The sequence below is a fragment of the Marmota flaviventris genome, chromosome 2, assembly GCF_047511675.1.
Source record: "Marmota flaviventris isolate mMarFla1 chromosome 2, mMarFla1.hap1, whole genome shotgun sequence".
Classification (NCBI taxonomy): Eukaryota; Metazoa; Chordata; class Mammalia; order Rodentia; family Sciuridae; genus Marmota; species Marmota flaviventris.
The window spans coordinates 83,103,347-83,118,987 of record NC_092499.1 but is presented as its reverse complement, the minus strand read 5'-3'; the positions used below and the strand labels follow the sequence as shown (position 1 = coordinate 83,118,987).

Here is a 15,641-nt window from a genome sequence, read left to right as displayed (position 1 = left end):
CCCTCCCCTTAAGCAGTTTTAAATCCCTCCTAGGAGACTGGGAAGTATGCTTGCCTCCTTTTAAATCTTGCTTTGCATTTTGCTGACTGTGGGAAAGCCTAGACAGCAGCAGTTCTGAGCAGCCTCTGCAGGGAGCTGTTCCTCGCCTGGTGCTGATCTCCAACTCTGCTCACAGGAGAGTTTTCTATGAAGCCGGGGGAGCTGGGACCAGAGCCAGGTCTCTGTGGAGAGTGGAACCCCTTCGGATAAGGTAACGGAGGCCTGCTTTTCCAGTGTGGTCCCTTCTCACAAATATTTCATTTGCCCCATGTCACCTGGCAAACTCTCAGAAGTCCTCGGTACACAACTGAGCTCTGAAATTTCCGTGACTTTGTTTTTAAAGAACAATGCACTCACAAGATTTCTAAGACCACCGTTTTGACAGAGAGATGGCTTAGCCGCTCTTATGGTAGCCAAGTAACGAAAGGCAAGTTCAGACATGGTCACTGAAAGCCATCAAAGTTCTCCCATTTGTTTTCTGGAAAACAGATAGTCTTCTCTCTCCTCCCAGATTTATGGACTCCAGCAGAAAGTTAGATTTAAGTGAAAAAGAGACAGATAGCCACGTGGTAGGGGGTAAGAGAAACTTCACTGGGAATGTAGCTGTGAAGAAAATTATTTAACCAGAACTTTTCAGAGATGGTAATCTGCCCCAGTGAAAGGGGCAGGAAACTGACTTTCCAGCCTTGACCTTGAGTTACTATAGTAACATGTCCACTAAACTCCAGACTGCTGAAGACCAATCCAGTTGAGAGCAGGGACTTTCTTTTGCTGAGTAGGTAGGAATTTGGGCTAGAATGAAACTGCTGGGAATGAGAGAAACCATCTCTGCCTTTTTCTATAGCACTCAGCTCAGCATCTCCCTGAGTACATGTTCAGAGTAAAAGTCTTTCTCATGAGGCATGTATACCCCCACAGAGGTCGTCAAGATAATCCACTGGAGATTAGAAGAAAATATTAGAACATGCACACATACTCATTCAAACTCTTACTGAGAAACCAGTTGGAGACTGCTGATTTAAAGGATACTTGGTATAATTGACAAACAGCACATATTTAGTGTAAAAGAAATACTGTTTTTTAAGAACCACCCACTTGTTAAGTAGCTTGGGGCATTTACATTCTTGTCCTGTTAAAATCTAATGGTAGTATGCCCTTTTTCTCAGGATAGTAGACCTTCTCAATTAACTGACTTTTTAAATAAGTCAAAATAGGGACTTACAGTGTTTGTCATGGTTGTGAATTCATTGTCCCAGGGACCGAAACATGAAGAATTTAAGACTTTTATCAATGTGATTTGGGTCCACTGATTCTCCAAATGTTGGACAAAGTATAAAGTGATTTAAAAATATTTACACATATATCTCTTAAACATCTTGTTCTAATTTAACACACCTTATTCTAATTTAGAAGATGAATTTTGAGTTCCTAGTTTTTTGGCAGATACTTTCTCCATGACAAGCTGCCATAATATGGTTGAAAAGCTGATCTTTTGGTGAAGGACCATGAAAAGATTTACATTCAGCACAGGATCTTCCCGATCTCAATCCCTTTATCCAACTTGACTTTTCTCCATAGAATTTATTTCCTTTTAGCACAGCACAGTGTTTGCTTGCCTATTGTGCTTGTTTATTTTCTACCTCTCTCTGGGAGGGATAAGCCTCACACATTTGTTTCTTTTTTGACTATTTATCTTGAAGATAGGACTGTTGGTAGTAGTAAAATGTTTTCAGATAACACATTTGGAAAGGCTTTGCCTACCCAGATACACATTTTCCTGAAAAGGCAAGCTTACCATCTATTTTTGTGCTTATTTGCATTAAGATTCTTCAGTGGAGTGAAGGGAAAATTGGCAAGTTGGGACTTCCAGTTATGTTAAGCCACTGACCTGCCTTCAGGATCGTGTTCCTTGTCAGGTTTTTAAGAGGAAAGAGAGCACAGTGCTGAGTCAAAGACACATATAAGACCCTAGGCCAGGCAGAGGTCTGGTGCAATATCCTTGAATGATGAACTTCAGAGCGGGACAGAAGTCCACTGGCCTGTGTAAGAAATCACAAGGCAAATACTGACAAGGACTTATTTTTGTATCTGCTTCCTCCTCCCAGCTGGAGTGGCAGTAATATCCGATGGGGCCAGGCTTTCCGACTCCGGCATCTCACCACAGGGCACTACCTGGCTTTGACGGAGGACCAGGGCCTTCTGCTACAAGACCGGGGAAAGTCGGACACCAAGTCCACAGCCTTCTGCTTCCGGGCATCAAAGGTAAGTTGTGAAGTGGATTTTGACCCTTCTCTAAATGAATGATCAGAAACCTCCAGGTAAAACTCTGCCTGATGAGGAAGTAGGCTGAAGCAAAGTAAAATTGGAAATCAGACCTATACTAATCACTTTCTTCTGTTTTGAATTGAGTTTTTGGAGGAATATGTGCCTTTGAGTGAAGGATAAAGCCTTGCGTAAGAGCCCCAGAGAACATAAGGATCACAGGAACAGATGTTGTTTCTCAGGGACTAATGGGAAATACCACTGCTGTATGCTGCAGTCTATGTTGGCTTTAATAAATTCTATGTTATATGTCTCACTTCCCTAAAGAAATGGAGGCATGAGTGTCAGAACATTTACTTGCCAAGCATGGCGACTCACGACTGCAATCCCAGCAGCTCAGAAGGCTGAGGCAGGAGGATTGCATGTTCTCAGGAAGAGCACTGCCCTTCTTTGAAGCAGGAACACTGAGTCTATTCCTCCCATTTTTATTGTTCTTTGGCATATGTTTTTCTTCCCCAAATTGCCCTACATTAGAATTAGACTTTTCCTACATGCATTTTTAAAATAGTGAACAATGTGAGCCTTGGCAATTTAATGAGGCCCTAAGCAACTTAGTGAGACCCTGTCTCAATATAAAAGATAAAAAGGGCTGAGGATGTGGCTCAATGGTTAAGCCCCCCATCCTGAGGTTCAATACCCAGGACCAAAGAAAAAAGAACTACATTTACTTAAGTCATGCAAGTTATTTCAGAGAAATTGGAACGATTCAAAGACATAATTCTGGATATGACATGGTCTTGTGGTTGAGTTGTACAAAGTTCTAGTATCTTCTCCATCCTTTCTCATGGTATCCTCCACTCCCAAATCTCTTAACTTCGTCCTACTCATCCCCAACCTTCAATAAGAATGGATCCTATGCTAGTGAGGTCAACCCCAAGCAAACAGCTTTGCCATTTGATGTGTTTATAAACACCTATTTTTTCCCCAAAAACCTCTCACTTTAAAGCTCAGCCAGGTTTTTATTCTGTATAACTCAGGGCTGGATATAGTTGGGTAGTCAGAACTGCATGCTGCACTAACTTCTGATGGACAGTTGGATGCTCTGCCACTTGATGATTGTTCTGGAAAGACCATCCAAGCATAATAAGGGCTCTGTACAGATGTGTGCACAGTTATCAGAAAGTCTGTGCTTCTGAGAGGAACCCTCAAAATCTCCTTTGGGAACTTTATCTGTAGTTTCATTCTTCTTTGCTCTTTTCCAAAATAGATTTGATTTCTGTTCTCAACATGATTTCAGGGAAGGGTTATTGATGATTCTGTTCATGCAGGCTTGGGGTGAAACTGACGGCTGAATGTTCTGTGGGGTACTGCTGCTTCCTGATGTATGGGAAGAGACCGGTCTTTCAGAACTGCCCTTCTTTGAAGCAGGAGTACTGAGCCCTTTCCCCCACCTTTATTGTTCTCTGGTTCTTTTAAGCAGAGAAATTCTTTGGCATATGTTTTTCCCCCCTCCAAATTGCCCTACATTAGAATAAGACTTTTCCTACACCTATTTTTAAAACATTGAAGAATGTGAACCTCCTGCCCATATTTTCCTAAACTCGCCTCTGATGTCACTTTCCATCTACTCCTCTTCCAGTGGCCTATGGACTACTTAAATTCATTATGGTTTTTTGAGCATATCTCCTTCACGTTGTAATCAATACTTTTTTTTTATTCCCAGCATAAGTAGGATTTTAAATTCAAATTTATATCTACTTAGTCAACATTTTGGTTTCCAGGAAGTTGTTTAATGCAGTATAGCTTATTAAAAAAATTTTTAAAAAACACAGAAAAGTTTAAGCCCAGAGGCCGGCAGAATCTCATCCTCCCCTAAGAGGCAACTGGGGTGTGGAATGGAGGTGTGAGAGTAGCTGGAAGTAGGTGGAAAAGGAGAAATGACTCATCATGGCTGATGACCACGTAGGTGCCTATGTGAGAACACCAGCTTGGCCTTTCTTTACCGGAGCACTCCATCCCTGGTTCCCCACCCCACTCTAGATGTACTGGATGACTGCAGGGTCTTTACCATTTCTCTTGTAGCTGAGGAGTCAGGCAGCCTCCCAAGCAGCTGGCAGGATCCTGTTCCAAGGGAACTCTTTCATCCCATTCATTTCTTGGCTTAGCCTTATAGAGCATGGCTCAGCACTGTGCCATAGTCTCTGGGGAAAGCCAGAAAAACTCAGAGGACCACAGGATCCTCATAACACTCCTTCCACCTGGCACCACTTCTGGCCTCTGAATGCATTGATCACTAAAAGGCCCATTGCTTATCTCCCAAGTCCCTCCATTTCCATGCATCTGGAGGCAAGCAGCTGATAGCTGGAAAGTCCTCATGTACCATGGAGGAAACCAGCATACCAGAGCTGGAGGTAAAAGTCACCCATGGGTCACATTGTCCTGTGCACTTGGCAGTGTGCCCACGTTTCACTGAAGTCACTTTGTTAGAAGTTCTCAATAACTCTCAGTACAGTAGTGCTCAGCCCAGTTACCCTCATTTCCATTTGAAAGGAATCGAAAGCAAAATTACCTAGGCTCCAAACAGGGCACATATGGCTGTGTTCCCACAGGAAATTGGGGCTTCCTTGGGATGTCATATGGAAGGAATATTTGGCATCTTAGACTGTGAAGTTATACACAAAAAAAGAAAAAAAAAAACATGTGGGGCACACACAACTCTGCCATACATTATCCACATTGCTGTGGGGGAGGTACCTGATTTCTCCAGGCCTTTAGTAAGGAAATTCTTGCCTCACTAGTTGCAGGAGATCTTGAGTGAACATTGCTCTGCCCCCACACAGTAGTGAGGATCCCAGCTAACCAAGGACAGGAGTTGAAGACTGTTTTTCTATAATGCAAAGGCATTGAGTCATCTTGCCATCTTCTGACTGTTACAGTTGTTAGATGACAAAATAGACAACAGAAAGCAGTCTGAGATGACATACCAGGATCTGGGTGGTGGTGCAGGAATCAGGCCACTCAGTGGGAGTAAGAGGTAGAGACAGTGAGCTGTGTCCTATGTGGGTGGAATTGGGAAGGAAGTGGGACGTTGATCTCATTCTCTCTGTAGGCTGAAGGATATGATATACAGAAAAAGAGACCCCCAGAAAGAGCAGTATTTGGGTTCAGTCATGTGTTTTGGAAAGGCACTGTGTCACCTGAGCCATGAGACTTTTGGTAACAGTAATCTTCCCCTACCCTACATTTTCTGCCAGGTTGCATTAGCCTGTGACAGCTTTGACTACTAATTTGGGGGCCATGGAACAGCTGCCAGTGCACAGTAACATTCTTAGCAAGCAGCCCTGACAAGGAAGGTAGTAGGTACCCCTGGGAATCTTGTGTGTGCCAGATAATATGGGGGTGTGAATGAGCCTTGCTGCAAGGTGACCACATCCAGACACCAGTCTGGTTTGGGGTGTGTGTATGGGAGGGGGGTATATATATATATGTGTGTGTATATATGCACACATATCACAAATATATACATACATAATATATATCATATATATATATATATATATATATATATATATATATATATATATTCACCTACACATACAATCGTGTGTGGAGATATATATATATTGCTATAACAGGCAGAAAGTGATCTAAGTCGAGATCCTCCTATCCTCCCTTCAGCAGGATGATGCTGGTCAGAGGGAGGTCTGGGATGATCTACAGTGTGGCACCACAACCTTACTCTTAAAGTGATACTGGATGAGACACAGCATGGCTTCTGAGTTGCCTAACTCTGACCTTGACTTCACGTGCTTCTGTCAGACCTGGAACACAATTCTTAATCTATTTGTACTTCATCAGTAGGTCTGTCTTAAAAGATCCATTCATATCTGACCTCTGCCTGCCCTACCACTGTCTCTTCCCACTTGCTCTGGGTTGTATTGAGCTCCAGCATATTAAATATTTATCAGTCACTGAACGTGTGATTTCTGCCTACCACTTGCCTCTAGAATGCTCCACAGACCACCACTAGAGAGTTCCTTCTCTCCTTCTCATGCTTCCAGACAAGTGTCATATGTCCATAGGAAGATACCTTTTCATGCTTCTGTTATAGCCATTGTCCCTCAGCCTGATGCTCTGCCTGACAAGGACCTTATAGACTCTCCATTCTTGCGTGTGTTTGTGCGCGCGCGCATGCCAGCACCTTACACAATGTGCACCTGTAGCAAGTTTGAAAATTGCTAACTGAAGAAATGCCTAAATCTGACCATACACTGTAGCACAGAGTGGAATCCATTCCACCTTCACCTCCGTCATCTTTGTGGAAATGTTCTGTCATCGTTGTGTAATCATTTTGCTGTAGAAGTCTGATCGCTGGACATGTTCAATGAGAGAGATTCATTTTGTTTTGAACATCCGAGTCAAATTTCTATGAATTTGATTTCATGTCATTTTTGCATGCTCTTGACATTGCAAGGCCGTTCCCTAAGGATTGTCAGGTAATGTGATTTAATATTTACTCTGGCATGGCAATGCTATTTAGATGTCATGTCTCAATGGCAGTTTACAACAGCAAATTCCTTTCATGGAAGGGTGAATTAATAATGTTAAAGCAGGCCTGATTACATGAAGCCATTTATTTTATAGCCACTCTAAAAGTGCTTTAAAAGGCCGCTTCAAATGACCATACCGTAAGTCTTGAAACGACTGAGATAGAATCTCAAATTTTACCCATTTCATTGCATAAGAGCGTAGAGCTGTCACTGTTTCCACTTGGAGGAAATTTTTCCTTGATGGCAAAAACATTAAATTGAATTTGGGAAGCATTTATCAAATCTCTGCTGTGTGCTCAGCATTGTGTTCTTGGCCAGGCATGATGCTTCTACCTGCCTTTCACATGCCCTCCAACCTCAGCTGCCTGTAGCAGCCCCAGAGGAGGCAGCTGGCTCCTGGCGCATCAGTGTGTTGGGGGCCATCCTTGCTTGTTCTGCCTGTTTCCTCACAGGGATCATCAGCTGGAGAGGGGAGAGAAGGAAATGGGGACCAAGTTCCAAACAGCTAGGCCCAACACCACTTACTGCCCTTTTGCTTTAAATCAAACCTAGGAAGGATCTTTAAAATTCAAATTGGTGTGCTTTCTCTAGTCTGTTTTTCTAAGCGAACCGAATGGAGAAGCAATCAAGGAAAACCAAGGGCTCTGAAGTGGAAGAAACCTGGATTTGAACCAGGGCGCTGCAATTTGTTTTTTAGTCTTAATGTCCCTTTTTGTAAAAACAAGGATAAAGAAGTGTGCCTTGAAGGATTTTGGTGAGGATTAAGTGAGATGAGGAAAATGACTTGTGAAGCTCTTTCCCTACTCATTAGATGGGTGTTGTGTTGCCCACTTGGAGTTGGTGGTTCGGGGATTAAGTGAGAAATATGGAGAAAAGAGCCCAGCAGGGTGGCATGGCCTCTGCTCAGAAAATGTGCCTAGCCTAATGAGGGAGGTGAACCTGCAGCAGGTTGTCAACAGCAGAAGGCCCCGCTCATCTTCCCCCCAACAGAAGAAGCTTTGCAGCAGTCCCAGAAACTACCAGGCTCCTAAGAGTGGTCTGCAGTGTCTGTGTGTGTGTGTGTGTGTGTGTGTGTGTAAGGCAAAAGTAAGATTTCAAATTCTTGATGAGAAATTCAGAAGGGGACTACATTGGTGTACAAAGGAGCCCATAGGTGATTCCTCAAGGTTTCTCCAGAGACACCTAGGAAAGAGTGGGCTAATTTGGGATTTTGTTGAAGGCTCAACCTAGCAGTAGTGAATGGGCCCCATCTTTCCTTCTTTTCCTCTGAAACATTTTTGGATGCTTATAGTCCGTGCTAGAAAGATAGTTTCTTGACCTCTGTGGACCCAGGTGGTTTAATTGTGTTCCCTCTAATGAGTAAGCATGAATTAGGATCTTCCGGTCATCATCCTATATAGTGTTGCCATAACTTAAAACTCAGTTATCTCTGGCCATGTTTCCTGCCAGTCCATCCTTCACAGTGATGCTGAAATGGTTCTTCCAAGCTGCAGCCCTGGTGTCTCAAAGGCTTTCCATGAACTACCTTAGTTTTTCCCAAAAGGTATTCTCAACAATAATTTTGTGGGGAGAGGAGCAAAATGCCGCCTTCAACAGAGCTCAGCAGGTGGCTTGCTGGGGCTGTGATGATGTTGTCATTTGCTTTTTACTATAGGACTAGGAAGAGCTTTTGCTCTTGTAACATTCTCTTGGTCTCTTAGAAGACACGACATTTGTCTAAAGTCTTCTTTTCCCACAGAAAGAGTGTGAACTTTGTGAGTCTGAGAAGCAGACTAATAGAGCTTCTATTTGAGTTCTTCTTGGTTTAACCATTCTCTTTGCCACATTGTGCTCATCTAACTTGACTGCTTCCCCTTCCAAATTTCCTATTCTGCTATGGCTTGGCTATAATTTGAGTGTATCCCTCAAGGGTACAGGTGTTAAAATTTAATCCCCATTGTGAGGTATTAAAAAGATGGAAATACATTTTTACTGTGGTGTTCAAAGATGGGCCTTTGGGATTAAATAAGGTCATGGAGGTGGATTCCCCCATGATTAAATCCTTATGGCTTCTTAAGAAGAGCAAGAGATGAAAACAAACACACATAAGTCCCTGTCCCTTGCCAAATGATGCCCTGCACCATCACCTTAGGACTCTGCAGCAAGAAGGACATCAGCAGATGTGGGCCCTTGAACTCCCCAAACTGAGCTAAATAAACGTTTTCTTTATAAAGTTACCCAGCTTCAGATACCCTTTATTATAGTAATGAAAAGCAGAATAATAGACCTTTTTTCCTCTCTCCCATCTGAGCTCACATTAGATATATAAGACCATTCCTATGTTCCCTAGCAAAATTGTTCTATCTCACAAGCTACATTTGTATTTTTTTTTAATTTTTTATTCTTCTTAGATATACATGGCAGTGTATTTTGACATATATACATGAAGTATAACTTCCCATTCTTGTGATTGTACATGATGTGGAGTTACATTGGTCGTGTATTCATATATGAACACAGGAATGTTATGTCTGATTCATTCTACTGTCTTTCCTATTCCTATTCCCCATCCCTTCCCTTTGTTTCATTTTGCACTTTGAATACAAACCTTATCACCTTATTCTAATTATTGACTCATCAATCTAACAACTCAAGCTTGAATGAACCCATTCATTTTCTTCACCGGGTAATACTATGTATCTTCAACTTTTTCTTTCTAATAGCTATAAACAATTAAAACATTAATACAGTTAATTACTTAACTGTGTTAATGGTAGTAGTAAATATTTCAAATCTATTAAAATGACAAATGGACTTTGGAATCATATTGTATTCTCTTCCATTATTTGCTAATCATGTGGGTTTGAGAAATTTGCTGAAACTCTACATACCTGTTTTGTCATCTATAAAACAGGGTAATAAAAACATCAGGGCCATTGAAAGATTTAGAGAAAATGGATATAGTACATATTGCATTGTGGGTCCTTGATAAATACATGTGAGACTGTGCTGTCATACAGGACTTGGCACAATACCTGGTTCAAATAAGGCATCGGGTAAATGATGGGCCTGACTCCCCTCTCTGTCCGTCAAGCAGTCCTAAGCCAGTCGGAAGAGTAGCAACTTGATCATCTAAGCTAAATGCTAACATGACAGTTACGATGTACTCTTGAGCATTTCCTTAATGAGCTGTCAACAGAGGCAGAGCATAATGATCATTGCCCTTCAACACATATGAGGCCAAGTAGCCTATTCCTTCCCAGAGTCAGCTCATCCCCTAATATAGGCAAAGCTGATGGAGATAAACAGATACACAAATCAAATGCCTGCAAAACAATAAAGCAACAACAAAAACTGATTTGCAACCTAATTCAAACAGAGCGCTGAGTGAAATGCAAAGACAAATACCAGAGCTGCGCTCTGAGTTTTCGATCTGGGAGGGGACAGCTGATGGGCCAGCAAAGGTTTCACACTCGCTTTAATATGTGACTTTATAAAGACTCAGGAATGACAAAACACATAGTTTAGGAGATGGTTGGTATTAAAGAAATAATTTGTCACTCACAGTTCCCAAAAGGACATGCCATACCACACGGGGCCATGCAGGGAAGCACCGAGATCAGTCAGAAGGCAGAGAGAGCAAGGGGAAAGTGAAAAAGAATCTTTCTGTGGTTCCCATGGAAAGAAGTGGGCTAGGCAGGGTTAATGAATTGAATAATTTCAGTAAGCTCTGGAGCACAGGGGAGAACAGTTGTCTTGGACCTAGCCACGTGGTGGTTAGGGTCTGGGGATGGTGGCCTGGAGGGAACAGGCCCAATTGGTTTTCCTGTGAGATGTATACTCTCAGGTGAATCTGTCACTCTCTTTAAGAGTTGGCTGACCCCGGGAAATGTAGTACCTGCAGGGTCTACAAGGCCATGACATCAAGAGGTGCCAAGGTGTCCTTCAGTTTTGGAGATAGGGAATATATGATGGATGGGATGTGGTCCTGTTTTTTTTTTTTTTTTTTTAAATGCAGTTGTCAATCACATGCTGGCACAGAAGACAGGAGAGGCTCCAGGAAAGAAACCTTATTGTTCTCATAGGCCCTAGCAACATGAGGCTACTCTACATGGATCCATGTGGAAAGACAGGTCAACACAGATCAAGAGGCGCAAGGAGACAGCCTAGGTTGTTGCCTTTGGATTCCAATGAGCAGGGCAAGACGGGTCAATGGTTTAGGATATGCTAGATGGAATAATTGTAGAGGTGGTCCCTATCTCTATCTGATACCTGACCTTGGGATGCTGAAGGCAGAGCAATAGGGTCTCCTAAGGTGTGTGGGCCAGGTAGAGGTCTGGCTGTAGCTTGTTTAGTTTGCACATCAAAGATATGCATCTAAGCCCTTTGCTGTCTCTAAGAATTGGGTTGCCCCAGGAAGAGCTGGTTCTCCCTAGCCGGAAAAGTTTTAAAGATACACAGAAAAATTTACAGATGTATAGATGTGCAGATGAGATTGGGGGCCAACCAGCAATGTCAATAAATGTGCAAAGAAAGGAAACATTTGGAACACTCGGGTAAATGCTCAAGATTGGGGATATAGCTCAATGGTGTAGTGCTTACTAAGAATGCATGAAGCCATGGGTTTGATCCCCAGCTCTGCAAAATAGTATTGTTATCACCACTATGGTCCAATTGGGTTAAAGCCTAGTAAGAACTTTGGAAGTGAGAATCATGTTCCATAAGAACTTGGAAGTTGTTGAAGGGAAGTGATGGGTTTAGCTGTATTCTTTTTTTTTTTTTTTTTAATTTTTTATTGTTGGCTGTTCAAAACATTACATAGTTCTTGATATATCATATTTCACAATTTGATTCAAGTGGGTTATGAGCTCCCATTTTTACCCCATATACAGATTGCAGAATCACGTCAGTTACACATCCATTGATTTACATATTGCCATACTAGTGTCTGTTGTATTCTGCTGTCTTTCCTATCCTCTACTATCCCCCCTCCCCTCCCCTCTTCTCTCTCTGCCCCCTTTACTGACATTCGTTTGTCCCCCTTGTATTATTTTTCCCCTTCCCCTCACTTCCTCTTGTATGTACTTTTGTGTACCTCTGAGGGTCTCCTTCCATTTCCATGCATTTTCCCTTCTCTCTCCCTTTCCCTCCCACCTCTCATCCCTGTTTAATGTTAATCTTCTTCTCATGCTCTTCGACCCTACTCTGTTCTTAGCTACTCTCCTTATATCAAAGAAGACATTAGACATTTGTTTTTTAGGGATTGGCTAGCTTCACTTAGCATAATCTGCTCTAATGCCATCCATTTCCCTGTAAATTCTATGATTTTGTCATTTTTTAATGCAGAGTAATACTCCATTGTGTATAAATGCCACATTTTTTTTATCCATTCATCCATTGAAGGGCATCTAGGTTGGTTCCACAGTCTAGCTATTGTGAATTGTGCTGCTATGAACATCGATGTAGCAGTGTCCCTGTAGCATGATCTTTTTAGGTCTTTAGGGAATAGACCGAGAAGGGGAATAGCTGGGTCAAATGGTGGCTCCATTCCCAGCTTTCCAAGAAATCTCCATACTGCTTTCCAAATTGGCTGCACCAATTTGCAGTCCCACCAGCAATGTACAAGTGTACCCTTTTCCCCACATCCTCGCCAGCACTTGTTGTTGTTTGACTTCATAATGGCTGCCAATCTAACTGGAGTGAGATGGTATCTTAGGGTGGTTTTGATTTGCATTTCTCTGACTGCTAGAGATGGTGAGCATTTTTTCATGTACTTGTTGATTGACTGTATGTCCTCCTCTGAGAAGTGTCTGTTCAGGTCCTTGGCCCATTTGTTGATTGGGTTGTTTGTTCTCTTATTGTCTAATTTTTTGAGCTCTTTGTATACTCTGGATATTAGGGCTCTATCTGAGGTGTGAGGAGTAAAGATTTGTTCCCAGGATGTAGGCTCTCTATTTACCTCTCTTATTGTATCTTTTGCTGAGAAAAAACTTTTTAGTTTGAGTAAGTCCCATTTGTTGATTCTAGTTATTAACTTTTGTGCTATGGGTGTCCTATTGAGGAATTTGGAGCCCGACCCCACCGACTGTAGATCGTAGCCAACTTTCTCTTCTATCAGACGGCGCGTCTCTGATTTGATATCAAGCTCCTTGATCCATTTTGAATTAACTTTTGTGCATGGCGAGAGAGAGGGATTCAGTTTCATTTTGTTGCATATGGATTTCCAGTTTTCCCAGCACCATTTGTTGAAGATGCTATCCTTCCTCCATTGCATGCTTTTAGCCCCTTTATCAAATATAAGATAGTTGTAGTTTTGTGGATTGGTTTCTGTGTCCTCTATTCTGTACCATTGGTCCACCCGCCTGTTTTGGTACCAGTACCATGCTGTTTTTGTTACTATTGCTCTGTAATATAGTTTGAAGTCTGGTATCGCTATACCGCCTGATTCACACTTCCTGCTTAGCATTGTTTTTGCTATTCTGGGTCTTTTATTTTTCCATATGAATTTCATGATTGCTTTCTCTATTTCTACAAGAAATGCCGTTGGGATTTTGATTGGCATTGCATTAAACCTATAGAGAACTTTTGGTAATATCGCCATTTTGATGATGTTAGTTCTGCCTATCCATGAACAGGGTATATTTTTCCATCTTCTAAGATCTTCTTCTATTTCTCTCTTTAGGGTTCTGTAGTTTTCATTGTATAAGTCTTTCACCTCTTTTGTTAGGTTGATTCCCAAGTATTTTATTTTTTTTGAAGATATTGTGAATGGAGTGGTTGTCCTCATTTCCATTTCAGAGGATTTGTCGCTGATATACAGGAATGCCTTTGATTTATGCGTGTTGATTTTATATCCTGCCACTTTGCTGAATTCATTTATTAGCTCTAATAGTTTCTTTGTAGACCCTTTTGGGTCTGCTAGGTATAGAATCATGTCATCTGCAAATAGTGATAATTTAAGTTCTTCTTTTCCTATTTTGATGCCTTTAATTTCTTTCGTCTGTCTAATTGCTCCGGCCAGTGTTTCGAGAACTATGTTGAACAGAAGTGGTGAGAGAGGGCATCCCTGTCTTGTTCCAGATTTTAGAGGGAATGCCTTCAATTTTTCTCCATTCAGAATGATGCTAGCCTGAGGCTTAGCATAGATTGCTTTTACAATATTGAGGTATGTTCCTGTTATCCCTAGTTTTTCTAGAGTTTTGAACATAAAGGGATGCTGTACTTTGTCGAATGCTTTTTCCGCATCTATCGAGATGATCATATGGTTCTTATTTTTAAGTCTATTGATGTGGTGAATAACATTTATTGATTTCCTTATATTGAACCAGCCTTGCATCCCAGGGATGAATCCTACTTGATCATGGTGCACAATTTTTTTGATGTGCCTTTGTATCCGAGTGGCCAGAATTTTATTGAGGATTTTTGCATCTAGGTTCATTAGAGATATTGGTCTGTAGTTTTCTTTCTTTGAAGTGTCTTTGTCTGGTTTAGGTATCAGGGTGATGTTGGCCTCGTAGAATGAATTTGGAAGTTCTCCCTCTTTTTCTATTTCCCGAAGTAGCTTGAAAAGTATTGGTATTAGTTCCTCTTTAAAGGTTTTGTAAAACTCTGCTGTATACCCATCCGGTCCTGGGCTTTTCTTAGTTGGTAGTCTTTTGATGGTTTCTTCTATTTCCTCAATTGATATTGGTCTGTTTAGGTTGTCTATATCCTCCTGACTCAATCTGGGCAGATCATATGACTTAAGAAATTTATCTATGCCTTCACTATCTTCTAATTTATTGGAGTATAAGGATTCAAAATAATTTTTGATTATCTTCTGTATTTCTGAAGTGTCTGTTGTGATATTGCCTCTTTCATCCCGTATGTTAGTGATTTGAGATCTCTCTCTTCTTCTCTTCGCTAGCATGGCTAAGGGTCTGTCGATTTTGTTTATTTTTTCAAAGAACCAACTTTTAGTTTTGTCAATTTTTTCAATTGTTTCTTTTGTTTCGATTTCATTGATTTCAGCTCTGATTTTAATTATTTCTTGCCTTCTACTTCTTTTGCTGTTGTTTTGCTCTTCTTTTTCTAGGATTTTGAGTTGAAGTATGAGATCATTTATTTGTTGGTTTTTTCTTTTTTTAAGGAATGAACTCCAAGCAATGAATTTTCCTCTTAGAACTGCTTTCAATGTGTCCCATAGATTCCGATATGTTGTGTCTGTGTTTTCATTAATCTCTAAGAATTTTTTAATTTCCTCCTTGATGTCTTCTATAACCCATTGATCATTCAGTAACCTATTGTTCATTCTCCAAGTGATATATTCTTTTTCCTTCCTTCTTTTATCGTTGATTTTCAGTTCCATTCCATTATGATCAGATAGGATGCATGGTATTATCTCTACTCCCTTGTATTGTCTAAGAGTTTCCCTGTGACATAATATATGATCTATTTTTGAGAAGGATCCATGTGCTGCTGAGAAAAAAGTGTAACTGTTTGATGTTGGGTGGTATATTCTATATATGTCAATTAAATCTAGGTTATTAATTGTGTTATTGAGTTCTATAGTTTCCTTATTCAACTTTTGTTTGGAAGATCTGTCCAGTGGTGAGAGAGGTGTGTTGAAGTCTCCCATGATTATTGTATGGTGGTCTATTAGACTCTTGAACTTGAGAAGAGTTTGTTTGATGAACATAGCTGCACCATTGTTTGGGGCATATATATTTATGATTGTTATGTCTTGTTGGTGTATGGTTCCCTTGAGCAGTATGTAGTGTCCCTCTTTATCCCTTTTGATTAACTTTGGCTTAAAATCTATTTTATTTGATA

At 41.1% G+C, this 15,641-nt stretch overlaps 1 protein-coding gene across 1 annotated transcript in view; it reads left to right on the top strand.

The window, feature by feature from the left end:
- The window catches only part of Ryr3 (ryanodine receptor 3), a 360,681-nt gene that overhangs the window by 81,440 nt on the left and 263,600 nt on the right, over positions 1–15,641 (top strand). Inside the window, exons 9-10 of the mRNA XM_071607412.1 lie at positions 176–250; positions 2,145–2,301. Coding sequence (XP_071463513.1) covers positions 176–250; positions 2,145–2,301 — 232 coding nt within the window. The remainder of the gene's footprint in view (positions 1–175; positions 251–2,144; positions 2,302–15,641) is intronic.